Source organism: Physella acuta, unplaced genomic scaffold (assembly GCF_028476545.2).
Source record: "Physella acuta isolate Inbredline_101_S28 unplaced genomic scaffold, ASM2847654v3 ptg000897l, whole genome shotgun sequence".
NCBI lineage: Eukaryota > Metazoa > Mollusca > Gastropoda > Physidae > Physella > Physella acuta.
The window spans coordinates 381,405-408,675 of NW_026732414.1; the positions used below are offsets into that span (position 1 = coordinate 381,405).

At 38.9% G+C, this 27,271-nt stretch overlaps 1 protein-coding gene across 2 annotated transcripts; it reads right to left on the bottom strand.

The window, feature by feature from the left end:
* Positions 1 to 1,788: 1,788 nt before the first annotated feature.
* LOC131952985 (cell cycle checkpoint protein RAD1) lies at positions 1,789 to 26,728 on the bottom strand. 2 transcript variants are annotated; one of them, XM_059315958.1, is made up of 9 exons: positions 26,710 to 26,728; positions 15,649 to 15,808; positions 14,490 to 14,645; positions 13,749 to 13,843; positions 9,215 to 9,326; positions 7,498 to 7,620; positions 7,040 to 7,104; positions 3,372 to 3,516; positions 1,789 to 1,901 (listed from the first exon to the last, which is right to left on the bottom strand). In XM_059315958.1, the coding sequence occupies exons 2-9, from the start codon at positions 15,763 to 15,765 to the stop codon at positions 1,860 to 1,862; spliced, it is 855 nt and encodes a 284-aa protein (XP_059171941.1). In that variant the 5' UTR covers positions 15,766 to 15,808; positions 26,710 to 26,728; the 3' UTR covers positions 1,789 to 1,859. The 2 variants fall into 2 exon arrangements, with proteins under 2 accessions (XP_059171941.1, XP_059171940.1); XM_059315957.1 differs by lacking the exon at positions 26,710 to 26,728 and adding an exon at positions 17,905 to 17,969.
* Between the last annotated feature and the right edge of the window lie 543 nt (positions 26,729 to 27,271).

Genomic DNA, 27,271 nt, shown 5'->3' on the forward strand with positions numbered 1-27,271 from the left:
CCCTCCCTCCCAAGTTGACTTTTTTGTTCTGGACCCACCCCACTTTCTAGCTACGCATGGATTTCAAAATAAAATCAGTAAAATAAAATCAGTAAAATAATTAGAACTGATGACAGAATGAAGTTAGAACATAATCAGAATAATATGTGTATAATGTATTCTAGCATTTGTTTGGCTGTCCTAAGTTCAGCACTAGTCACCCTCATTGTTCACCATGTTCATTCTTCTAATACAGCTGTTTTATTCATCTGTTATAAAACTTTGGTCCACCAGATTGTTCAATCTTCTAATACAGCTGTTTTATTCACTTGTTATAAAACTTTTGTCCCCCAGATTGTTCATTCTTCTAATACAGCTGTTTTATTCATCTGTTATAAAACTTTGAATTCAGTGCTTTATAGCACAAAAATACTCATGTGCTGGGGGGGGGGGGGGGGGGAAAGGGATTTTAAAAATTTTTCTTGTGATATTGTATTGCACATTTTACAACCGCCCAAATATCTTTCATATTTTCAGTATTGAATGAAAGTGCAATTTTTGTAATCTTTGTATTTGTTTATGTGTACGTTTATTAAATGTAGGTTGTCTTATTTCATATTTAACTGTGTGCAAGTTTGATTAAATGTTGGTGGTCCTATTTCATATTTAACTGTGTGTAAGTTTGATTAAATGTAGGTGGTCCTATTTCATATTTAACTGTTAACATGTACGCTCTTAAATTTGGTACGTTTGAAGGTTGCTTAGACTATTTTTACCAGTCCAATATATTTCATCATATCCGAACCTTTAGATGGTTTCATTAAGATAATAACTCAGCTTTTAATATTTCTTTGTTTTAAATTCTTTTTTTCGCTCTCTATGCTGTAAACTTTAGAGTTGCTATTCGCTCTCTATGCTGTAAACTTTAGAGTTGCTATTCGCTCTCTGTAAACTTTAGAGTTGCTATTCGCTCTCTGTAAACTTTAGAGTTGCTATAATATTTTGTGTGGATCATGTAAACAATCAGGCTTGCCTTACTATCTACTACAGGGTAAGTCTCATATCCACACAGCATCATTTGTAGCCACGTTTTTAGATTACATTCCATGATACTTATAATACTACCAACATGTTTTAAATCTTATAAATAATATTTTTAAAGCTATATTTGAAGTTTAGGCATTAATCAGCTTTCTACTTATCCTCTACACAGGTATGTTAAACTTGTTAAACCAATAAAACTCCATGTGACAATTATATATTTTTTTAAAGAACTTTTTTACAATTAGGTCTAGTGAATCCATGAGTGTTTGGTTCACACAGAAATTAGTTATTTTAATTATCCATAGCCAATTAGGTCTAATAATGCATCTTTGTGGTTTTATTAGTCTGCTAAGTCGCAACTTTGAGTGCAAACCAAACAAGTTGTGTTATCAACCAATCAAATCACACCATGAAATGAACTAACATTTGAAACTAATCAAATCACACCATGAAATGAACTGACATTTGAAACCAATCAAATCACACCATGAAATGAACTGACATTTGAAACCAATCAAATCACACCATGAAGTGAACTGACATTTGAAACCAATCAAATCACACCATGAAGTGAACTGACATTTGAAACCAATCAAATCACACCATGAAGTGAACTGACATTTGAAACCAATCAAATCACACCATCAAGTGAACTACCAACACAAATCACACCATGAAGTGAACTACCAACACGGTTAACTTCACGATCAACTCTCACAGGCTTTAGACGAAGTTGTACATTTTTGTTGACAAATTTTTTTTAAATTACAATTTTATTTACACAACAATTTTTTACAATGAGACATCAAGAGTCTTGACTTAAAAGAGTCTTGACTTCAAGAGTCTATCTCTTCAGTGGGCTCCTCATCTGGTGCACACTAGAATAGAAAGTAGAGTCAATATAAGAGTCACACTAGAATGGAAAGTAGAGTCAATATAAGAGTCACACTAGAATAGAAAGTAGAGTCAATATAAGAGTCACACTAGAATAGAAAGTAGAGTCAAGAAGAGTCACACTAGAATAGAAAGTAGAGTCAATATAAGAATCACACTAGAATAGAAAGTAGACTTCAATATAAGAGTCACACTAGAATAGAAAGTAGAGTCAATATAAGAGTCACTCTAGAATAGAAAGTAGAGTCAATATAAGAGTCACACTAGAATAGAAAGTAGAGTCAATATAAGAGTCACACTAGAATAGAAAGTAGAGCCCATATAAGAGTCACACTAGAATAAAAAGTAGACTTCAATATAAGAGTCACACTAGACTAGAAAGTAGAGTCAATATAAGAGTCACACTAGAATAGAAAGTAGAGTCAATATAAGAGTCACACTAGAATAGAAAGTAGAGCCCATATAAGAGTCACACTAGAATAGAAAGTAGACTTCAATATAAGAGTCACACTAGACTAGAAAGTAGAGTCAATATAAGAGTCACACTAGAAAAGAAAGTAGACTTCAATATAAGAGTCACACTAGAATAGAAAGTAGAGTCAATATAAGAGTCACACTAGAATAGAAAGTAGAGTCAATATAAGAGTGGAATGGAAAGTTGTGTCGATTTTGTTCACACTAAAATTTAAAAAATCATAAAAAACATGTTGATAACAAGCTTACACATAATTATGCACTAAAAATGAGAAAATAAATGATTTTCATGAAATATATAGTAATGCATGACTGTTTAAATAACTATTAAGAAAAGTGTGGGTCACTTCTTAAATTTTAGTAAAGGTATATGCTTAGAGAACCACACTTTTATTTTTAGTTATTTAAATAGTAGTTCGTTATTATACACAGAGGCGTAGCGAGGGGGGACGGACGGACATATGTCCCCGGGCGCCGACCTTAGGGGTGGCGCCAAATTGAAAGTTTGAGGGGGGGGGGGTGCAAATGAAAAGTTCGAGGGGGGGGGGGGTGCAAATAGAAAATTTGCTCTGAGGGGGGGGGGGGGGCGCCAAATTGAAAGTATGTCCCCGGGCGCCGGGAAGGGTCGCTACGCCTCTGATTATACATTAAATGAAAATACTATAGAATCCCATGACTAAAAACAATTGAGCAAAAAATGAACACTGAAAATGTCTGTTAAATAACGTGGTAAATAGTACTTTATAAAAAGTTTGATGCCAATTTTGCATTGTCATCAGGTCTTGACACACAAGCCAAGTTTAAAAAAATTTTGTTTGAAGAGGTCGAAATTTCACTCTACAGTTTCTATCCATGTGACAATGCACAAGGAAGCAAATGAAAGAAAAGCTTGTCAAAAGTAGGCTACATTCAAATAAATGTTTTATTTAAAAACATCAGCTCAAGAAAGAAAGAAAAAGTGGGAATAAAAAGATACCTACATAAAACTCAACAAAACAAATTTGTCCGTCCTCTATCTTGATCATGTACTGTAGGGACAAGAAGCCTCTGGTGTCTGTTCTGATGGAAATCCTGGTGGAGATGGTCAGGGCTTTGACCGACGGTTTCAGTAGATTGATTTTGTATCTGACAAGCAAAAACTGATGGTTTCAGTAGATTGATTTTGTATCTGACAAGCAAAAACTGATGGTTTCAGTAGATTGATTTTGTTTCTGACAAGCAATAAATGATGGTTTCAGTAGATTGATTTTGTATCTGACAAGCAATAAATGATGGTTTCAGTAGATTGATTTTGTATCTGACAAGCAAAAACTGATGGTTTCAGTAGATTGATTTTGTATCTGACAAGCAATAATGATGGTTTCAGTAGATTGATTTTGTATCTGACAAGCAATAAATGATGGTTTCAGTAGATTGATTTTGTATCTGACAAGCAAAAACTAATGGTTTCAGTAGATTGATTTTGTATCTGACAAGCAATAAATGATGGTTTCAGTAGATTGATTTTGTATCTGACAAGCAAAAACTAATGGTTTCAGTAGATTGATTTTGTATCTGACAAGCAAAAACTGATGGTTTCAGTAGATTGATTTTGTATCTGACAAGCAATAAATGATGGTTTCAGTAGATTGATTTTGTATCTGACAAGCAAAAACTGATGGTCAATTCTGGCAGAGAAGACAGCTAAAGACTGCTGTCATAATGCCAATTGCTGTGCCCTTAAACCTACCTGTTGGTCTAGTCAAACTAAAACCTTCCTGTTGGTCTGGTCAAACTAAAACCTACCTGTTGGTCTGGTCAAACTAAAACCTACCTGTTGGTCTGATCAAACTAAAACCTACCTGTTGGTCTGGTCTGATCAAACTAAAACCTACCTGTTGGTCTGGTCAAACTAAAACCTACCTGTTGGTCTGATCAAACTAAAACCTACCTGTTGGTCTGGTCAAACTAAAACCTACATGTTGGTCTGGTCAAACTAAAACCTACCTGTTGGTCTGATCAAACTAAAACCTACCTGTTGGTCTGGTCAAACTAAAACCTACCTGTTGGTCTGGTCAAACTAAAACCTACCTGTTGGTCTGATCAAACTAAAACCTACCTGTTGGTCTGGTCAAACTAAAACCTACCTGTTGGTCTGGTCAAACTAAAACCTACCTGTTGGTCTGGTCAAACTAAAACCTACCTGTTGGTCTGGTCAAACTAAAACCTACCTGTAGGTCTGGTCAAACAAAAACCTACCTGTTGGTCTGATCAAACTAAAACCTACCTGTTGGTCTGGTCTGATCAAACTAAAACTTACCTGTTGGTCTGGTCTAACTAAAACCTACCTGTTGTTCTGGTCAAACTAAAACCTACCTGTTGGTCTGGTCAAACTAAAACCTACCTGTTGGTCTGGTCAAACTAAAACCTACCTGTTGTTCTGGTCAAACTAAAACCTACCTGTTGGTCTGATCAAACTAAAACCTACCTGTTGGTCTGGTCAAACTAAAACCTACCTGTTGGTCTGGTCAAACTAAAACCTACCTGTTGGTCTGGTCAAACTAAAACCTACCTGTTGGTCTGGTCAAACTAAAACCTACCTGTTGGTCTGATCAAACTAAAACCTACCTGTTGGTCTGGTCAAACTAAAACCTACCTGTTGGTCTGGTCAAACTAAAACCTACCTGTTGGTCTGGTCAAACTAAAACCTACCTGTTGGTCTGGTCAAACTAAAACCTACCTGTTGTTCTGGTCAAACTAAAACCTACCTGTTGGTCTGGTCAAACTAAAACCTACCTGTTGGTCTGGTCAAACTAAAACCTACCTGTTGGTCTGATCAAACTAAAATCTACCTGTTGGTCTGGTCTGGTCAAACTAAAACCTACCTGTTGGTCTAGTCAAACTAAAACCTACCTGTTGGTCTGGTCAAACAAAAACCTACCTGTTGGTCTGGTCTGATCAAACTAAAACCTACCTGTTGGTCTGGTCTGATCAAACTAAAACCTACCTGTTGGTCTGGTCAAACTAAAACCTACCTGTTGGTCTGTTCAAACTAAAACCTACCTATTGGTCTGGTCAAACTAAAACCTACCTGTTGGTCTGGTCAAACTAAAACCTACCTGTTGGTCTGATCAAACTAAAACCTACCTGTTGGTCTGGTCAAACTAAAACCTACCTGTTGGTCTGGTCAAACTAAAACCTACCTGTTGGTCTGGTCAAACTAAAACCTACCTATTGGTCTGGTCAAAGTAAAACCTCCCTGTTGGTCTGGTCAAACTAAAACCTACCTGTTGGTCTGATCAAACTAAAACCTACCTGTTGGTCTGGTCAAACAAAAACCTACCTGTTGGTCTGATCAAACTAAAACCTACCTGTTGGTCTGGTCTGATCAAACTAAAACTTACCTGTTGGTCTGGTCAAACTAAAACCTACCTGTTGTTCTGGTCAAACTAAAACCTACCTGTTGGTCTGGTCAAACTAAAACCTACCTGTTGGTCTGGTCAAACTAAAACCTACCTATTGGTCTGGTCAAACTAAAACCTACCTGTTGGTCTGGTCAAACTAAAACCTACCTGTTGGTCTGGTCAAACTAAAACCTACCTGTTGTTCTGGTCAAACTAAAACCTACCTGTTGGTCTGATCAAACTAAAACCTACCTGTTGGTCTGGTCAAACTAAAACCTACCTGTTGGTCTGGTCAAACTAAAACCTACCAGTTGGTCTGGTCAAACTAAAACCTACCTGTTGGTCTGATCAAACTAAAACCTACCTGTTGGTCTGGTCAAACTAAAACCTACCTGTTGGTCTGGTCAAACTAAAACCTACCAGTTGGTCTGGTCAAACTAAAACCTACCTATTGGTCTGGTCAAACTAAAACCTACCTGTTGGTCTGGTCAAACTAAAACCTACCTGTTGGTCTGGTCAAACTAAAACCTACCTGTTGTTCTGGTCAAACTAAAACCTACCTGTTGGTCTGATCAAACTAAAACCTACCTGTTGGTCTGGTCAAACTAAAACCTACCTATTGGTCTGGTCAAACTAAAACCTCCCTGTTGGTCTGGTCAAACTAAAACCTACCTGTTGGTCTGATCAAACTAAAACCTACCTGTTGGTCTGGTCAAACAAAAACCTACCTGTTGGTCTGATCAAACTAAAACCTACCTGTTGGTCTGGTCTGATCAAACTAAAACTTACCTGTTGGTCTGGTCAAACTAAAACCTACCTGTTGTTCTGGTCAAACTAAAACCTACCTGTTGGTCTGGTCAAACTAAAACCTACCTGTTGGTCTGGTCAAACTAAAACCTACCTATTGGTCTGGTCAAACTAAAACCTACCTGTTGGTCTGGTCAAACTAAAACCTACCTGTTGGTCTGGTCAAACTAAAACCTACCTGTTGTTCTGGTCAAACTAAAACCTACCTGTTCGTCTGATCAAACTAAAACCTACCTGTTGGTCTGGTCAAACTAAAACCTACCTGTTGGTCTGGTCAAACTAAAACCTACCAGTTGGTCTGGTCAAACTAAAACCTACCTGTTGGTCTGGTCAAACTAAAACCTACCTGTTGGTCTGGTCAAACTAAAACCTACCTGTTGGTCTGATCAAACTAAAACCTACCTGTTGGTCTGGTCAAACTAAAACCTACCTGTTGGTCTGGTCAAACTAAAACCTACCTGTTGGTCTGTGTTTGAGAACACATGAAGGATTCAACCATCTCAGAATCTTTTGGAAATGATGACTGAAATAAATCAAATTGTCATTTATCACCAACCGGTTGGGTAAAGCATTTGCTTTTCTTAGTTACATTTTTAAGTTCGTCCAATTCACTCATTTCCTAATTAGTCCAAACAAATTTGGGGGTGGGGGATGGGCTTACATATGCCACACACACGGGTGGGTGGGCTCGTGTGTGGGTGGACTTACGTGTGAGTGGGCTCGTGTGTGAGTGGACTAACGTGTGAGTGGGCTCGTGTGTGAGTGGACTTACATGTGAGTGGGCTTGTGTGTGAGTGGACTTGTGTGTGAGTGGGCTTGCGTGTGAGTGGACTTGTGTGTGAGTGGACTTGTGTGTGAGTGGGCTTGTGTGTGAGTGGACTTGTGTGTGAGTGGGCTTGTGTGTGAGTGGACTTACGTGTGTGCTGCCAGCATTGCCAAAAGTAGAAAACTGCAGGAACGGCTGGTCTGGTGACATGAGGACCTGCAGGACTTCACTGGTGGTGTCAAGGTCACTGAAGACCTCCTTCAGGCTCTCACTCTGTTCAACAAATCACAAAGATCTATTCACTCTGTTCAACAAATCACAAAGATCTATTCACTCTGTTCAACAAATCACAAAGATCTATTCACTCTGGTCAACAAATCACAAAGATCTATTCACTCTGGTCAACAAATCACAAAGATATATTCACTTCAACAAATCACAAAGATCTATTCACTCTGGTCAACAAATCACAAAGATATATTCACTCTGGTCAACAAATCACAAAGATATATTCACTTCAACAAATCACAAAGATCTATTCACTCTGGTCAACAAATCACAAAGATATATTCACTCTGTTCAACAAATCGCAAAGATCTATTCACTCTGTTCAACAAATCACAAAGATCTATTCACTCTGGTCAACAAATCACAAAGATATATTCACTTCAACAAATCACAAAGATCTATTCACTCTGGTCAACAAATCACAAAGATATATTCACTTCAACAAATCACAAAGATCTATTCACTCTGGTCAACAAATCACAAAGATATATTCACTCTGGTCAACAAATCACAAAGATATATTCACTTCAACAAATCACAAAGATCTATTCACTCTGGTCAACAAATCACAAAGATATATTCACTCTGTTCAACAAATCGCAAAGATCTATTCACTCTGTTCAACAAATCACAAAGATCTATTCACTCTGTTCAACAAATCACAAAGATCTATTCACTCTGGTCAACAAATCACAAAGATATATTCACTTCAACAAATCACAAAGATCTATTCACTCTGGTCAACAAATCACAAAGATATATTCACTCTGTTCAACAAATCGCAAAGATCTATTCACTCTGTTCAACAAATCACAAAGATCTATTCACTCTGTTCAACAAATCACAAAGATATATTCACTTCAACAAATCACAAAGATATATTCACTTCAACAAATCACAAAGATCTATTCACTCTGGTCAACAAATCACAAAGATATATTCACTCTGTTCAACAAATCACAAAGATCTATTCACTCTGTTCAACAAATCACAAAGATCTATTCACTCTGTTCAACAAATCACAAAGATATATTCACTTCAACAAATCACAAAGATATATTCACTTCAACAAATCACAAAGATATATTCACTCCAACAAATCACAAAGATATATTCACTTCAACAAATCACAAAGATATATTCACTCCAACAAATCACAAAGATATATTCACTCCAGCAAATCACAAAGATATATTCACTTCAACAAATCACAAAGATATATTCACTCCAACAAACACAAAGATATATTCACTCCAACAAATCACAAAGATATATTCACTCTGTTCAACAAATCACAAAGATCTATTCACTCTGTTCAACAAATCACAAAGATCTATTCACTCCAACAAATCACAAAGATCTATTCACTCCAACAAATCACAAAGATCTATTCACTTCAACAAATCACAAACATCTATTCACTTCAACAAATCACAAAAATCTATTCACTCAGTTCAACAAATCACAAAAATCTATTCACTCAGTTCAACAAATCACAAAGATCTATCTTTTAATATAACAGACTTTAAAAATAGAATTAATCTATTCGTAAATTTTGTCGTAAAAACCTAAACTTTACCTTCATGATAATTTTATTGACAACATTGGCACTGCAAAAATCAAAGTCTAGAACCTCATCTGGCTCCAGAGTCTTGATGCTGCAGTCTGTGAGTACACCGTCTTCTTCAAGCCTACGGACATAATGTGACATTCATAAGCCTACGTACACAATGTGACATTTATAAGCCTATGTACACAATGTGACATTTATAAGCCTACGTCAACATTTCAAGTGGGCCGCTAGAGTTGTCAAGTTTTCAAGTGGACAGCTAGAGTTGTCAAGTTTTCAAGTGGACCGCTAGAGTTGTCAAGTTTTCAAGTGGACAGCTAGAGTTGTCAAGTTTTCAAGTGGACAGCTAGAGTTGTCAAGTTTTCAAATGGACAGCTAGAGTTGTCAAGTTTTCAAGTGGACAGCTAGAGTTGTCAAGTTTTCAAGTGGACAGCTAGAGTTGTCAAGTTTTCAAGTGGACAGCTAGAGTTGTCAAGTTTTCAAGTGGACAGCTAGAGTTAGGATCCAAATAAAAATGACTGCCACAAAAAAAACTTACATAAGAATGAGTGGACAGCCGTAACCAGCGTAACAAAAAACTTACATAAGAATGAGTGGACAGCCGTAACCAGCGTAACAAAAAACTTACATAAGAATGAGTGGACAGCCGTAACCAGCGTAACAAAAAACTTACATAAGAATGAGTGGACAGCCGTAACCAGCGTAACAAAAAACTTACATAAGAATGAGTGGACAGCCGTAACCAGCGTAACAAAAAACTTACATAAGAATGAGTGGACAGCCGTAACCAGCGTAACAAAAAACTTACATAAGAATGAGTGGACAGCCGTAACCAGCGTAACAAAAAACTTACATAAGAATGAGTGGACAGCCGTAACCAGCGTAACAAAAAACTTACATAAGAATGAGTGGACAGCCGTAACCAGCGTAACAAAAAACTTACATAAGAATGAGTGGACAGCCGTAACCAGCGTAACAAAAAACTTACATAAGAATGAGTGGACAGCCGTAACCAGCGTAACAAAAAACTTACATAAGAATGAGTGGACAGCCGTAACCAGCGTAACAAAAAACTTACATAAGAATGAGTGGACAGCCGTAACCAGCGTAACAAAAAACTTACATAAGAATGAGTGGACAGCCGTAACCAGCGTAACAAAAAACTTACATAAGAATGAGTGGACAGCCGTAACCAGCGTAACAAAAAACTTACATAAGAATGAGTGGACAGCCGTAACCAGCGTAACAAAAAACTTACATAAGAATGAGTGGACAGCCGTAACCAGCGTAACAAAAAACTTACATAAGAATGAGTGGACAGCCGTAACCAGCGTAACAAAAAACTTACATAAGAATGAGTGGACAGCCGTAACCAGCGTAACAAAAAACTTACATAAGAATGAGTGGACAGCCGTAACCAGCGTAACAAAAAACTTACATAAGAATGAGTGGACAGCCGTAACCAGCGTAACAAAAAACTTACATAAGAATGAGTGGACAGCCGTAACCAGCGTAACAAAAAACTTACATAAGAATGAGTGGACAGCCGTAACCAGCGTAACAAAAAACTTACATAAGAATGAGTGGACAGCCGTAACCAGCGTAACAAAAAACTTACATAAGAATGAGTGGACAGCCGTAACCAGCGTAACAAAAAACTTACATAAGAATGAGTGGACAGCCGTAACCAGCGTAACAAAAAACTTACATAAGAATGAGTGGACAGCCGTAACCAGCGTAACAAAAAACTTACATAAGAATGAGTGGACAGCCGTAACCAGCGTAACAAAAAACTTACATAAGAATGAGTGGACAGCCGTAACCAGCGTAACAAAAAACTTACATAAGAATGAGTGGACAGCCGTAACCAGCGTAACAAAAAACTTACATAAGAATGAGTGGACAGCCGTAACCAGCGTAACAAAAAACTTACATAAGAATGAGTGGACAGCCGTAACCAGCGTAACAAAAAACTTACATAAGAATGAGTGGACAGCCGTAACCAGCGTAACAAAAAACTTACATAAGAATGAGTGGACAGCCGTAACCAGCGTAACAAAAAACTTACATAAGAATGAGTGGACAGCCGTAACCAGCGTAACAAAAAACTTACATAAGAATGAGTGGACAGCCGTAACCAGCGTAACAAAAAACTTACATAAGAATGAGTGGACAGCCGTAACCAGCGTAACAAAAAACTTACATAAGAATGAGTGGACAGCCGTAACCAGCGTAACAAAAAACTTACATAAGAATGAGTGGACAGCCGTAACCAGCGTAACAAAAAACTTACATAAGAATGAGTGGACAGCCGTAACCAGCGTAACAAAAAACTTACATAAGAATGAGTGGACAGCCGTAACCAGCGTAACAAAAAACTTACATAAGAATGAGTGGACAGCCGTAACCAGCGTAACAAAAAACTTACATAAGAATGAGTGGACAGCCGTAACCAGCGTAACAAAAAACTTACATAAGAATGAGTGGACAGCCGTAACCAGCGTAACAAAAAACTTACATAAGAATGAGTGGACAGCCGTAACCAGCGTAACAAAAAACTTACATAAGAATGAGTGGACAGCCGTAACCAGCGTAACAAAAAACTTACATAAGAATGAGTGGACAGCCGTAACCAGCGTAACAAAAAACTTACATAAGAATGAGTGGACAGCCGTAACCAGCGTAACAAAAAACTTACATAAGAATGAGTGGACAGCCGTAACCAGCGTAACAAAAAACTTACATAAGAATGAGTGGACAGCCGTAACCAGCGTAACAAAAAACTTACATAAGAATGAGTGGACAGCCGTAACCAGCGTAACAAAAAACTTACATAAGAATGAGTGGACAGCCGTAACCAGCGTAACAAAAAACTTACATAAGAATGAGTGGACAGCCGTAACCAGCGTAACAAAAAACTTACATAAGAATGAGTGGACAGCCGTAACCAGCGTAACAAAAAACTTACATAAGAATGAGTGGACAGCCGTAACCAGCGTAACAAAAAACTTACATAAGAATGAGTGGACAGCCGTAACCAGCGTAACAAAAAACTTACATAAGAATGAGTGGACAGCCGTAACCAGCGTAACAAAAAACTTACATAAGAATGAGTGGACAGCCGTAACCAGCGTAACAAAAAACTTACATAAGAATGAGTGGACAGCCGTAACCAGCGTAACAAAAAACTTACATAAGAATGAGTGGACAGCCGTAACCAGCGTAACAAAAAACTTACATAAGAATGAGTGGACAGCCGTAACCAGCGTAACAAAAAACTTACATAAGAATGAGTGGACAGCCGTAACCAGCGTAACAAAAAACTTACATAAGAATGAGTGGACAGCCGTAACCAGCGTAACAAAAAACTTACATAAGAATGAGTGGACAGCCGTAACCAGCGTAACAAAAAACTTACATAAGAATGAGTGGACAGCCGTAACCAGCGTAACAAAAAACTTACATAAGAATGAGTGGACAGCCGTAACCAGCGTAACAAAAAACTTACATAAGAATGAGTGGACAGCCGTAACCAGCGTAACAAAAAACTTACATAAGAATGAGTGGACAGCCGTAACCAGCGTAACAAAAAACTTACATAAGAATGAGTGGACAGCCGTAACCAGCGTAACAAAAAACTTACATAAGAATGAGTGGACAGCCGTAACCAGCGTAACAAAAAACTTACATAAGAATGAGTGGACAGCCGTAACCAGCGTAACAAAAAACTTACATAAGAATGAGTGGACAGCCGTAACCAGCGTAACAAAAAACTTACATAAGAATGAGTGGACAGCCGTAACCAGCGTAACAAAAAACTTACATAAGAATGAGTGGACAGCCGTAACCAGCGTAACAAAAAACTTACATAAGAATGAGTGGACAGCCGTAACCAGCGTAACAAAAAACTTACATAAGAATGAGTGGACAGCCGTAACCAGCGTAACAAAAAACTTACATAAGAATGAGTGGACAGCCGTAACCAGCGTAACAAAAAACTTACATAAGAATGAGTGGACAGCCGTAACCAGCGTAACAAAAAACTTACATAAGAATGAGTGGACAGCCGTAACCAGCGTAACAAAAAACTTACATAAGAATGAGTGGACAGCCGTAACCAGCGTAACAAAAAACTTACATAAGAATGAGTGGACAGCCGTAACCAGCGTAACAAAAAACTTACATAAGAATGAGTGGACAGCCGTAACCAGCGTAACAAAAAACTTACATAAGAATGAGTGGACAGCCGTAACCAGCGTAACAAAAAACTTACATAAGAATGAGTGGACAGCCGTAACCAGCGTAACAAAAAACTTACATAAGAATGAGTGGACAGCCGTAACCAGCGTAACAAAAAACTTACATAAGAATGAGTGGACAGCCGTAACCAGCGTAACAAAAAACTTACATAAGAATGAGTGGACAGCCGTAACCAGCGTAACAAAAAACTTACATAAGAATGAGTGGACAGCCGTAACCAGCGTAACAAAAAACTTACATAAGAATGAGTGGACAGCCGTAACCAGCGTAACAAAAAACTTACATAAGAATGAGTGGACAGCCGTAACCAGCGTAACACATCTTGAGACTTGTGCTGACTCCAGGGATTACACTGCTGCCAAATATGGTCAGACACTCCTGTCACCAACATTAGGGGTCAGTAAATGGTCAAACATTCATCAACATTAGGGGTCAGTAAATGGTTAAACATTCATCAACATTAGGGGTCATTAAATGGTCAAACATTCATCAACATTAGGGGTCATTAAATGGTCAAACATTCATCAACATTAAGGGTCATTAAATGGTCAAACATTCATCAACATTAGGGGTCAGTAAATGGTCAAACATTCATCAACATTAGGGGTCAGAAAATGGTCATTCCTTTAACCACACACAATATATTTTTCAACACTTTTTTCACCATTTTAAATTTTGCTCCTAATGCTATACACCAATCACACCACCTCCTCTGGAAATATCACATCCAACGTATCAACCCCACCAGCAAATGGCTAAATACCAGAAACAGTCATTTCTTTTTAACATATTTTTGTTATATTTGGTTACAATTATTGATCAATTGTATAAAAATTAAATTTAGAAAACTTAAAAATGTGAAAGTGAAATGACTTCTACAATTCATTTTGAAAACTTTTGTTAAAACACAAATCTAATGTCACTTTTTACAACCCCCCCCCTCTTCTGTTCACCTTCTGGTAACACATCACATATGTCTAAGGCCCACATTTCTGTAGTAATGTAAGATGTATGACCCCCTTACCAGTAAAACTGTGAGGTTGATTTTAAATGCCAACTGATCTGCTTTAATGCTGTAGAAATGGAAGATGCTCTCCTGGATGAAAGCGTTGGCTTGTACACATTTGGAATCCTCCACTGTGACTTTCAGGCCCAGCGGACTGGCAAACACAGTAGCTGTCTGACAAAATTATCATCTGATTTAGTCAGCGTTTTAGGGAGAATAAATTGTGACAACGGGTAAAAAAAATTATGCTTTAGCTAATGTTTTAAGTGCCATAAATGAGATTAATCATTAGGATTTTTTGTCTAGTCCAAAACATAAATGGAAAAATCTGACATTAGTAACAAAAGAGTTAATGAACAGTCGCCTGCCCTAGTTTTATTAATTTTATAAAGACAAAAATCTTTATAAAACTTTTCATACCTTTAAAGGTTACAAATAAACTTTTTTATTTTTCCAATGGTTAGCCTAAACTAAGTAGGGCCTAGTGATTGAAAATATAAGAAGAACAGCAATATAAGGAGAACAGCAATATAAGGAGAACAGCAATATAAGGAGAACAGCAATATAAGGAGAACAGCAATATAAGGAGAACAGCAATATAAGGAGAACAGCAATATAAGGAGAACAGCAATATAAGGAGAACAGCAATATAAGAAGAACAGCAATATAAGGAGAACAGCAATATAAGGAGAACAGCAATATAAGGAGAACAGCAATATAAGGAGAACAGCAATATAAGGAGAACAGCAATATAAGGAGAACAGCAATATAAGGAGAACAGCAATATAAGGAGAACAGCAATATAAGAAGAACAGCAATATAAGGAGAACAGCAATATAAGGAGAACAGCAATATAAGGAGAACAGCAATATAAGGAGAACAGCAATATAAGGAGAACAGCAATATAAGGAGAACAGCAATATAAGGAGAACAGCAATATAAGGAGAACAGCAATATAAGGAGAACAGCAATATAAGGAGAACAGCAATATAAGGAGAACAGCAATATAAGGAGAACAGCAATATAAGGAGAACAGCAATATAAGGAGAACAGCAATATAAGGAGAACAGCAATATAAGGAGAACAGCAATATAAGGAGAACAGCAATATAAGGAGAACAGCAATATAAGGAGAACAGCAATATAAGGAGAACAGCAATATAAGGAGAACAGCTCACTTCTTTAAAATGGATGGACTTGAGTATTGTTGAAACATTGCGGGCGTTATCCAGTTTGGCCACAAGTAGGTAATGGCTCTCATCTTCAGCCCTCTGAGTAGACAAATGGGACGGCATTTCTACTAGGCAACAAACTTAATCCATTTACACATCATTTAATCTGGGGAAAGACGGATAATTAAGCATAAATAATTAGACTAATGTCTAGATGATTAGGTTAAAATATTTCTTTAGTTGGGGGTCATCCATAAATGACGTATTGGTTTTTTTGACGATTTTTACCCCCCCCCCCCTCCGACACACGTCCTTACAAAAAGCCAGACCCCCCCCCTAAAATGACGTCACACCTCAACCTACAACCCCCCTCAAAATTGCAGTTGAATTTTTTTAAAACATCGATATTTTTCTTAAATCTTGTCTAAACTATTACAATTTATTAAAACAGTTATCTAAAACGCGAAATGACATCTAAAATTCGTTTTCTAACATTGCTTTTTTATAATGCAAAGTGTGACGTCGCAACATCTGAACCCCCCCCCCTCATCACACATCATCACAACATTATGGACCCCCCCCCCCTACGAGTGTGACGTCATTTATGGGTGACCCCTTGGTGGCCTGAGGCCAGATTTTTTACAACTTTTAAAATAACAAGTCAAACACATTTTGGTAACTTTCCACTATCTATAACAAGTCAAACACATTTTGGTAACTTTCCATTATCTATAACAAGTCAAACACATTTTGGTAACTTTCCACTATCTATAACAAGTCAAACACATTTTGGTAACTTTCCACTATATATAACAAGTCAAACACATTTTGGTAACTTTCCATTATCTATAACAAGTCAAACACATTTTGGTAACTTTCCACTATCTATAACAAGTCAAACACATTTTGGTAACTTTCCACTATCTATAACAAGTCAAACACATTTTGGTAACTTTCCACTATCTATAACAAGTCAAACACATTTTGGTAACTTTCCACTATCTATAACAAGTCAAACACATTTTGGTAACTTTCCACTATCTATAACAAGTCAAACACATTTTGGTAACTTTCCACTATCTATAACAAGTCAAACACATTTTGGTAACTTTCCACTATCTATAACAAGTCAAACACATTTTGGTAACTTTCCACTATCTATAACAAGTCAAACACATTTTGGTAACTTTCCACTATCCATAACAAGTCAAACACATTTTGGTAACTTTCCACTATCCATAACAAGTCAAACACATTTTGGTAACTTTCCACTATCTATAACAAGTCAAACACATTTTGGTAACTTTCCACTATCTATAACAAGTCAAACACATTTTGGTAACTTTCCACTATCTATAACTATAACAAGTCAAACACATTTTGGTAACTTTCCACTATCATTTTAGGTGCATAAAATTAGCCAAGGCTAGTAATAAGTAATGTGAAAAAAAGTTGCCTCATTGTTAAGGCTTTAATAGAAATATGTTGTGATATATTTGTGTCAAATATTATAGATAACTGAATAATAAACAAAAATCAATGGCTAAATAATAAATATATCAATATAAGCCAGAAATCAACTGTAACAGCAGTGTTTGCGAGCAAGATTTGCTTTATAAAAAGAGACCATCTGTAAATTAGAGTGGTTTCCCCTGCATCACATCTCTAACTATAATTTAACAAAAAACAAAATTAATTATGGCTGCTAAAGTAAATGTCTAAATGAACTTGGTGGCATCTGATGAAAACATGGCTACTCTTTATTTATTACTGAAAAGCTTTAATACAATTGTTTAAAAACAGGTACAGAGTACATGAATGAAACTTTGCAATATTTAAAATATTTTTGTAACTTTCAAAACATAAATCCTTGTAAAAATGTGAAATAAACTGAAATAATTACTAAAATGTGTCACTTTTTTTACATTACTAGTCTTGGACGATTTTACGTAGGCCTACCTTATTACCTAAGTCATAAAAAAATGATAGATCTAGATTTCCGAAAGTTATTATGTTTACTGAACTAGAATAGGTACCTCATAATCTAGATTAGACCTAGCCTCTAGTCTAGACTAGAGTAGTAGTATCTGTATATTAAACTATATTTTCTGAATTTGTAATAATACTGTAATACTAATGTAACTAATACATAATTTGTTAAAAAACGACTCAAACATTATTATCTAAAATAATCCACATTATTTATTTATTATACTAGATCTAGAGTCTAGATCTAACATAAATAAAAAACATTTAACATACGATTTTAACCCGCCATTTTTAACATTTTTTTAGAGTAGATTCCCCTGCAGTGCAGCAGTAAAAAGAAACCCCTTGTTATTACAAGCTTTTATTTAACTCACTTCCTCTGTCTGTCTGTCTAGACGGAAACGCAGGAGTGAACATTCGGACAGTTCTACTTGACAGATACGATTCACAGTTGGCACGTGGGTCAAGACATGAAGACAATGCAATCTGAAACTAAATTTGACTTAATTGGATGCCTAATTAATTTTTTATGAATTAATTAAAATTTGGACCGAATTAGTAGGCATGTCTAGCCAACCACACCACACGCGTCATCACCTTCAATAGCTGCGCCATCACGTAATGGCTGCGTTCAAAAACCATTGCGCGCCTACTGAACGTGATGTTCAGTAGGCGCGCAATGGTTTTTAGTCATGTAACTCTATTGTAAATAAAACATGTAAAGTACTGAAAAAAAATTCATAAAAAACGTTTTAATAACAAGCTTTTATGTAATGATGCACTAAAAAGTAGAAAATAAATTATAGACTACTATTTAAATAACTATAAAGAAAAGCGTAGGTGTCTTCCTTAACATTAGTAAAGGTATCCAATAGATACTGAAGTGACCCACGCTTTTCTTTATAGTTATTTAAATAGTAGTCTATAATTTATTTTCTACTTTTTAGTGCATCATTACATAAAAGCTTGTTATTAAAACGTTTTTTATGAATTTTTTTTTTTACTTATCTTCTTTAGCTAGGCCCCTGCCTAAGAACTCAGGGGCGGAACTACAGTGCCGCCAGACCCCGCAATGCGGGGGGGCCCACGCCGTTTAGGGGGCCCACAGCCGCCCATAATCATTTTTTTATAGTTAAAATTAATTTTCTTTTTTGACCTGATGGTTGTTTTGAAAAAAGAATACTGTAGCTGCGGTTGGAGTATATTTATTCTATAGACACCATCCCACGCTCTTGTATATTCTTTTTCCTACAATCAAACACACGCTGTTGTCGGCAAATTCTTTTGAAAAAACATCAATTGCGCGAGAGGCCGCTAGATATTAAGACGGCTTTTTGAGACCATCCCAAATTTGGTACTGATGGATAAAAGCACATCAGTGCTTTGTTGTCCCTTTTAAGTTCCTTTCTGAGGCCTCCCCTCCCGCTCCTAGCCTTACAAGAAGCGAATAGATAGCGCCTCAACAACTAAGCTGGCTCGTATTGGTGGTAGTGTAGACAAGCTAACGCTCCAACAACTAATATCCAAGAAATAAAGTGCCGACATTGTTTACGTTTAATAACCACTGTTCTAGAAAACAAGGCAAACGTCTCAAATAAATACACGAATGATAGCGTGTTATATATATATATATATATATATATATATATATATATATATATATATATATATATATATATATATATATATATATATGTAACGAGTCCCCGAGTCTATCCTGCCGACAACGCCAAATGTAACGAGTCTCTGACTACCCTGCCGACAACGCCAAATGTGACCTTCCCGAGTCTAACCACTCATTCCACACAACATTGACCACAGCATAGATACTCGAAGATGCAGGTTCATTATTGATCCTTTTATTACATGAATCAAAGAATGTTTCACAATAATATATTGAATCAAGAGAGATGTTTCACAATAATAGTCTGAATCAACGGACCCCCAACAGTCCTCACTAGGCTTCATCTAACTGAATACACATGTCTAACGTCCTTCTTAACACAATATAACCAACTGGATACTGCCACACAGACTCACTGAGAGAGAGAGACTGACGGACTGACTGACAGACCTTCTGAGAGACAGACCGACTTTCTGAGACCTTCTGAGACCTTCTGAGACCTCGAGCTCAGCCGTCGCCTTCCTTATATCCCCTTCATAATCGTACTCATATTCGGTCCTATCATAATCGTAATTGTAATCGATTCTAATCGTTACATCAGACTGTTAATTACGCCGCTTCTGTCGTACAGTCCGATTTTAATAAGCCACCTGCATCCTGTCACATCAAAGTTGACAGACCGTCTTTCGTATCGCTTCCCGAGATATTACGCCTTGGCATCAGCCAACACCTGCACTGTGACGTCAGACTGTAACACGTTATGTCTCTTGGTAACTTCCCCTAGTTACATCCACCCCTGCCTTTTTTTGTGTGTTATCAACCACAAACAACGCTTGGCAGGCGCAGTCCTTCAAAGTCCATCGCACCACCGTAAAAAAAAATCCATTGTTCCACTCACTGTCAATGTCGTCACATTCGTATAAGATTGACAGTTATCCCTCTTTCACATATCAAATGTGTCTACATCATATTCCTCAGACACAAAACAGTTCTAGAATTCACATCCACCTTTTTTCGTTTGGTGCCTTCACCAGTTCACTTTTATGACTTTTTGAACAGTCTGTTTTCATACCAGCGCGACCATGAAAGAATTGATGGTTGCTGACAAAAAATTTCGTATTCTTTCTGTTTCTCAAACTTCTCCGCGGACCACTTATCTGATGGTCTACTGTCTCTCTGCTTTTGGAGGGACCGGGATCCTCCTTGTTGCCGGTTTCCTCCCTTTGTGTGTCGCTGTTGCGCTGTTGATGGTGACATGGTTCCGGGATGGGTATGTGAATTTCCGTTATAGTTTCCGGTTCCCTAATTGTCTTGGGTTTCCTTGTGTGTAACTGCTCTTCTTGACTATGACAATATTTCTTTAATTGAGCAATATTCGCCCACCGATCCGGTTTGGCGTGATCGATGGGTCTTATCTTAAAGGGGCCACCTGCTACTTTAGGCATCTCCACGACTTGCCATATCTCCTGTCCCCAGAGATCGTGGATTTTGTTTCTGCCTAACGGGTGGCTACGCAGTAATACCCTGTCGTTCAGTTTGAGTGGCGGGTCCTTTGTCTGTACCGGCGGTTCCCTTCGCCGTGCTTCATGTTCTAGTCTTTCCTGTACTACCCTGTACATTTCTCTAATTCGTCTCATATGTTCATTCACATATTCCAGTGCAGTGTATGAGCCAGTCATACTCTCCTTTTTTCCTAGGAACAAGTCAAGGGGGAGTCGAGCCTCCCGTCCGAACAGCAACATGTATGGCGAAAAGCCGGTTGTGGCATGGGGTGTGCAGTTGTATAGATATACCAACTCTGGGAGAAAATCAGGCCAACGTTTTTTCTGTTCAGGTTCTAGAGTACGCAGCAAATCATGCATGCTGCGGTTGAACCGCTCGCGCTGTCCGTTTCCTTTCGGATTAAATGTGGTTGTTCTAGATTTGTTGATCCCGTAGTGGCTGCACAGTTGGTTAATTACTTCTGACTCGAAGGCCCTTCCTTGGTCAGAGTGTAATTGTCTTGGTATGCCATATTTGATGAACCAATGTTCTATTAAGACCTTTGCCACTGTTTTGGCAGTCTGATCTCGTGTGGGCACCGCCACAGTCCATTTGGTGAAAACATCAGTCATTACCAACACATGTTCCGTCCCATCCGATGATTGCTCCAACGACGTAAAGTCCATAGCCACAATCTCTAGTGGTTTTGTCGCTAATATGTGTCCCGATGGCTGTCTCATTTTGACAACTGGCATTTTCGCATGCTGACACCTCACACAAGCCTCACAATGGCGTTTGACCTCCATTTCCATATTGGGCCAGTAACACCTTCGTCGTAATATTTTGTGCGTCCTGTCCTGACCCTGGTGTCCTGCCCTGTCATGTGCCAACCTTAGCACTTCTTCTCGTAATTGTCCAGGCACCACCACCTGGTGTATTGTCCCATCAATTTGGTCATGAATTCTCCGCATGAGAACACCATCCTGTATACTGAGACGGTCCCACTGACTCAGTATTTTCTTTGTTTCTCGACCAAATTGTTCTCTTTCCCTTCTTCCTGGGAATTTTTGTTCCTGGACGTGTTTCAACAGCGGCTGTAGGCCACTATCCGTTCTCTGGGCATTTCTTATCTCTTTGTGATTAAGGCAATTAAAATCACCAATGTCCATATGTCCGGGCTCTGTGGAAATGTGCTCCACCCCGGTCTGTCCGTTCTGCCTCACTTGCACCCCGTGAGGGATATCTGTTGACGCTCTGACCTCACATATTCCTGTCAGCGTTTCTTCCTCATCGCCCGGTCTCTCGTAAGGATTCCTTGATAAGGCGTCCGCATTGCCATTGGACCGCCCCGGGCGAAATTTTATCTCCAGGTCAAAGAGTGCCAATTCTGCTGCCCATCGCTGTTCGATGGATCCCAACTTTGCTGTCTTTAGGTGACTCAAGGGGTTATTGTCAGTGTATACCACACATTTAGCACCTAATAGATAGTCCCTGAATTTTTCCGTCACAGCCCATTTTAATGTCAACAGTTCTAGTTTCATGGCGCTGTAATTTGTCATGTTCTTCTCTGATTCCTTCAGAGCTCGACTGGCATAAGCAATAACCCTGAAGCCTTGCTTTTGTTGTTGTGATAGCACAGCTCCCAGACCTTTAGAGCTGGCGTCAATTTGTAGCCGAAATGGTTTGTCAAAGTCTGCGTATCCCAATATCGGCGCCTCTGTCAAAGCCTTTTTCAATAGCTTAAACGAGTTCAGGCATTCATCAGTCCATAATTCACCTATCAGTTGTGTTTTACCTTTCTTTTTCTCCTTACTGTGTTTCTTTGTCATTTTGTTTACCAAGTCATGCAATGGTGCGGCAATTTTTGCAAAACCAGGCACAAATTTTCTATAATAGGAAGCAAAGCCCAAGAATGATCTGACCTCTACCGTAGTTGTTGGCTGTTTCCATTCTTTAACAGCTGCAATTTTATCTGGGTCAGTGGCGATGCCATCCGACGAAATCACGTAACCCAAAAAATGTACCGATTTCAGACCGAAGCAGCATTTGTCTGGGTTCAGCTTTACTCCTATCTCCCTAAGACGGAGAAACACTTGTTCTAATCTTTCTAGATGGTCCTCCCAAGTTTTTGAGTAAACCAGTATATCATCCAAGTACACCAACATTATTTGAAATAGAAAGTCACTCATAGCACTCTGCATTACTCGCTGGAATGTAGCAGGTGCATTAGTTAGACCAAACGGCATACGGGTCCACTCGTACAGTCCCAGTGGAGAAATAAATGCAGTTTTATGTTGATCGTTGGGGTGCATGGCCACTTGGTGGTAGCCACTAGCCAAATCCAAGGTAGAAAAAAATCTTGCTCCCCCCAACGCATCAAGACATTCATCAATACGAGGCAAGGGGAATGCATCCCTTCTTGTGATATTGTTCAATTTCCGGTAATCACAACACAGTCTTATCTCCCCTGACTTCTTTTTTACCACTACTATCGGTGCCGCATACGGGCTCGTGCTGGTTGTAATAATTCCCTTTTTTAGTAGATCGTTCAGGTGTGCCTTCACCGCAGAGTAGTGACTCGGTGGTAATCTTCGATAAGGTTGCGCCACCGGCTTGTCTTGTAGTAAGGGTATCTGGTGTTTTATTACTTCCGTGTAACCCAAATCACCCTCGTACGAGGCAAATATATCCCTGTACTTATTCAACAATTCATTTAGTTTTGGGTCCTCAGTTTCCGGGAATGTATATGATCGGCCATCCTCTTTCTTCACCTCGGCCGTCACATTGACCGACCTAATTGTTACTTCATTACTGCTGGTATTGCTCAGTTCGATGCACTGTGCCGACCTTTGTACCTCGACGTTCTGTGGTACTCCTACCAGAGTATTAGGCGGTATAAAAATTTCCTCATCCAAAACATTTGCCACTAATCCTTGAACTAGTCCATTTTCCGCTGATGTGTATGTCCGCAGTAACACGACGCCTGCCCTCAGTGCGGCGCCACATGGTTCTATCATCACATCACCATTCACGCTTCTATCCCCAATTTGTAATGTGATTGCCTTGACCGTGTTTGCCGGGACTGATATCCTTCCTCTGGTCTTGGCAAACCTGGCCAACTTGGATCCCCGACCTGGTGTGGTCGATCCGACAATATTTGTAAGAAATTCTGGCAACTGGCCAAGAATATTCATGCCCAACAGGCAAGGTATATTTGACACATTTGTCTCTAGGTTGTGTTTCGTAACGAACACCCCAACCTGCTTCAACCTATGTCCCGCCACCACGACATCCGCCAGAAAATAACCACAGTATGGAATGGTTAGTCCATTAGCTGCCGTCAGGCGCATGCATGTGTCAGACCTCAACCTATGGTCTTTTCCTTTCATCCATTTGGTGTAAAAATTTTCCGTGATTGTCGTCACCTGGGAGCCTGTATCCACAATTGCCTTCACCGCGATGTCCCCAATCGTAATCACCATTTCGGGACAGACTCCCATCATTTTGCTTCTTGGGCCATAACCTCGCCCCTCTGTAGCCTGGCCCTGCCTTACAGAGGACGACCGTTTCCCTGGCAGTACCGTGCCATATGTCCGGGTTGTGAACAGGACAAACAAATTGGTCGACCGTCAGCCGTCCACCGGAGCGATGGACCGGCGGGTCGCGGCCGTCCAACCTGTCTCTGTTTTGTCCCGTTCTTTTCCTGATTCTCAGCTGTTGACCTGCTTTCCAACCTCTCCAATCTTTGGTTAACCTTATCCAGGTGGGCCAACAGTTGAGCCATCATGGTTTCCACCGTGCCGGTCCCCGTGGGTGGGGATTGTTTCTGTTCCGGCACCGAGACTTTGTCCACCGAACAGTTCGATTGGTCCTCATCCTCGGACCTGCGGATCGCTGAGTTCCTGACCTGAAGGAAGGTCAACTGCGGGTCTTTGTGGACCTCCTCTTTCAACTCTCTCCTTAAGATCGGGGTTGCTAGCCCCTCGATGAACTGGTCCCTCAGTAGGCGTACATCAATGTCAGGTGTTTTGCCCTTTACCGAATCAAAGGCCCTGTTTATTCGGTGTGAATACTCCATCACACTCTCCGCCATTCTCTGCTTTAAGCCTACGAACCCCGATAGCAGTTGCGATCCCGACCGTCTCTCCCCAAAGGTCTCCATAATTAGATCCAGCACCTTATCTGGATCTGATTGGACGGTTTTATCGTGGCATTTGACCTCTGCCCTAACCGTCTCTCCTATACTGCCCATCAGCAGTCTTAATCTTTCCTCTGGTGACATGTTTCTCGAGGCCCAGGCCGCTTTGACCTCTTCACTGAACCTGTTGGTTAAAGTTGGATCACCGTCCCCGTAAAATTTGTTAATGTGGGACTCTCTGGACAGGACCACAATATGGGTCTGCTTCTCGTCCAGAGTAGACATTTTATTCCTTTAGTAAAAAAAAAGAGTTCTTTCTTACCGTGTGTGTATGAAAAAAATTTTCCTCGTTCCTCAATTTTCACTGTTCCTGAATGTCCGAATTCACACACACACTAAACACAGTTATGAACTAGGTTGACTATGGGTGCCTAACGCGGCAAGTCTCGTTGAATTCATCCTGATCGCAGCGCCAAATGTAACGAGTCCCCGAGTCTATCCTGCCGACAACGCCAAATGTAACGAGTCTCTGACTACCCTGCCGACAACGCCAAATGTGACCTTCCCGAGTCTAACCACTCATTCCACACAACATTGACCACAGCATAGATACTCGAAGATGCAGGTTCATTATTGATCCTTTTATTACATGAATCAAAGAATGTTTCACAATAATATATTGAATCAAGAGAGATGTTTCACAATAATAGTCTGAATCAACGGACCCCCAACAGTCCTCACTAGGCTTCATCTAACTGAATACACATGTCTAACGTCCTTCTTAACACAATATAACCAACTGGATACTGCCACACAGACTCACTGAGAGAGAGAGACTGACGGACTGACTGACAGACCTTCTGAGAGACAGACCGACTTTCTGAGACCTTCTGAGACCTTCTGAGACCTCGAGCTCAGCCGTCGCCTTCCTTATATCCCCTTCATAATCGTACTCATATTCGGTCCTATCATAATCGTAATTGTAATCGATTCTAATCGTTACATCAGACTGTTAATTACGCCGCTTCTGTCGTACAGTCCGATTTTAATAAGCCACCTGCATCCTGTCACATCAAAGTTGACAGACCGTCTTTCGTATCGCTTCCCGAGATATTACGCCTTGGCATCAGCCAACACCTGCACTGTGACGTCAGACTGTAACACGTTATGTCTCTTGGTAACTTCCCCTAGTTACATATATATATTAGTTTCGTCACTGGAACCTTGTAAATAACAAACAGATAACAGATCTAATACAGCAGTGATGTTATATAGTAGCTAAGACATGCTGTTGTGTAAAAAAATATTTTTAAAATATATACACATTAGCTGTAGTGTGAAAGATAGGCAAACGCTCAAACCACTTCCATAAATTATTTCCCTTTTTCAAATAGTCAAATAGGGTTGCTCAAAAGCTCTTTTTAATAGATTTGTAATAATCAAATTAAACAGCAATTACTGGTCTTAATTATTATTTAAAAAAAAATAAGTACTAAAGAATAGTATAGTATAAAAATGAAACGTAGATAAAATTAATAATATTAATACAAAAAACATAAAAATAAACATAACACGAGACACCATTACTTATACAAAGCTTCATGATTGATATACTTTTGACCGACTTAATGATTAGAAGTATTAAACATAAATGAAAACAGATTTTCAAAACAGACCAATGCACTCATATGTATGTATGTATATAAATATATATATATATATATATATATACATATATGGGGGGCCCAAAAAATTTTTTTGCGGGGTGGCCCATTTTTTCTAGTTCCGCCACTGTAAAGAACTCAGAACTAAATCTAGATCCTCAACGACTTACTGATAGTGTTTTAAAGAAAATATGTTCAGTGACAGCAGTGGTACTGTCGAATTCACAAATTATGAATTACTGAAAAGTAGAAAATAAAACAACTAATAAATAGCGGCGTATGATACGCCGCGGGTCGGCTCGTATTTTTTTTTATAACGATTCAATATAGATCTAGTGTAGTTTAGACATGCCCTAGTTTTCTAAAGTGAGTTATTGAACTGTAAATAGCGCTGGGCTATCTATCTATCTATCTATCTATCTAGATCTATATATAATTCTCTTCTGGGAGACGCTTGAAAACAAGCTGTAAGCGCGCTCCCTACCACCCCCTCCCCTACATGGTCTGGTGAGCTGTGGTTCACGCTAAATGTTTACAAGCAGAGCCGGGTTTAGTGACGACTATTAGGGGCAGATAATTTAGTTTGAAAAGATTTTAAACGTAGGGGGGGGGGGGTAACTAAGTGGAGTTTACTTTAACGGAGGGGGGGGGCAGTGGCGGAACTAGATAAAATGGGCCACCCCGCAAAAAAATTTTTTGGGCCCCCCATATATGTATATATATATATATATA

Excerpts from the sequence above, each read along its gene's own strand:
- LOC131952985 (XM_059315958.1), bottom strand. The coding sequence starts at position 15,765 with ATGCCGTCCCATTTGTCTACTCAGAGGGCTGAAGATGAGAGCCATTAC. Across the intron at positions 14,646-15,648 it reads AGTCCATCCATTTTAAAGAA|ACAGCTACTGTGTTTGCCAG; the intron begins GTGAGCTGTTCT and ends TAATTTTGTCAG. Across the intron at positions 7,621-9,214 it reads TCAATAAAATTATCATGAAG|AGTGAGAGCCTGAAGGAGGT; the intron begins GTAAAGTTTAGG and ends TTTGTTGAACAG.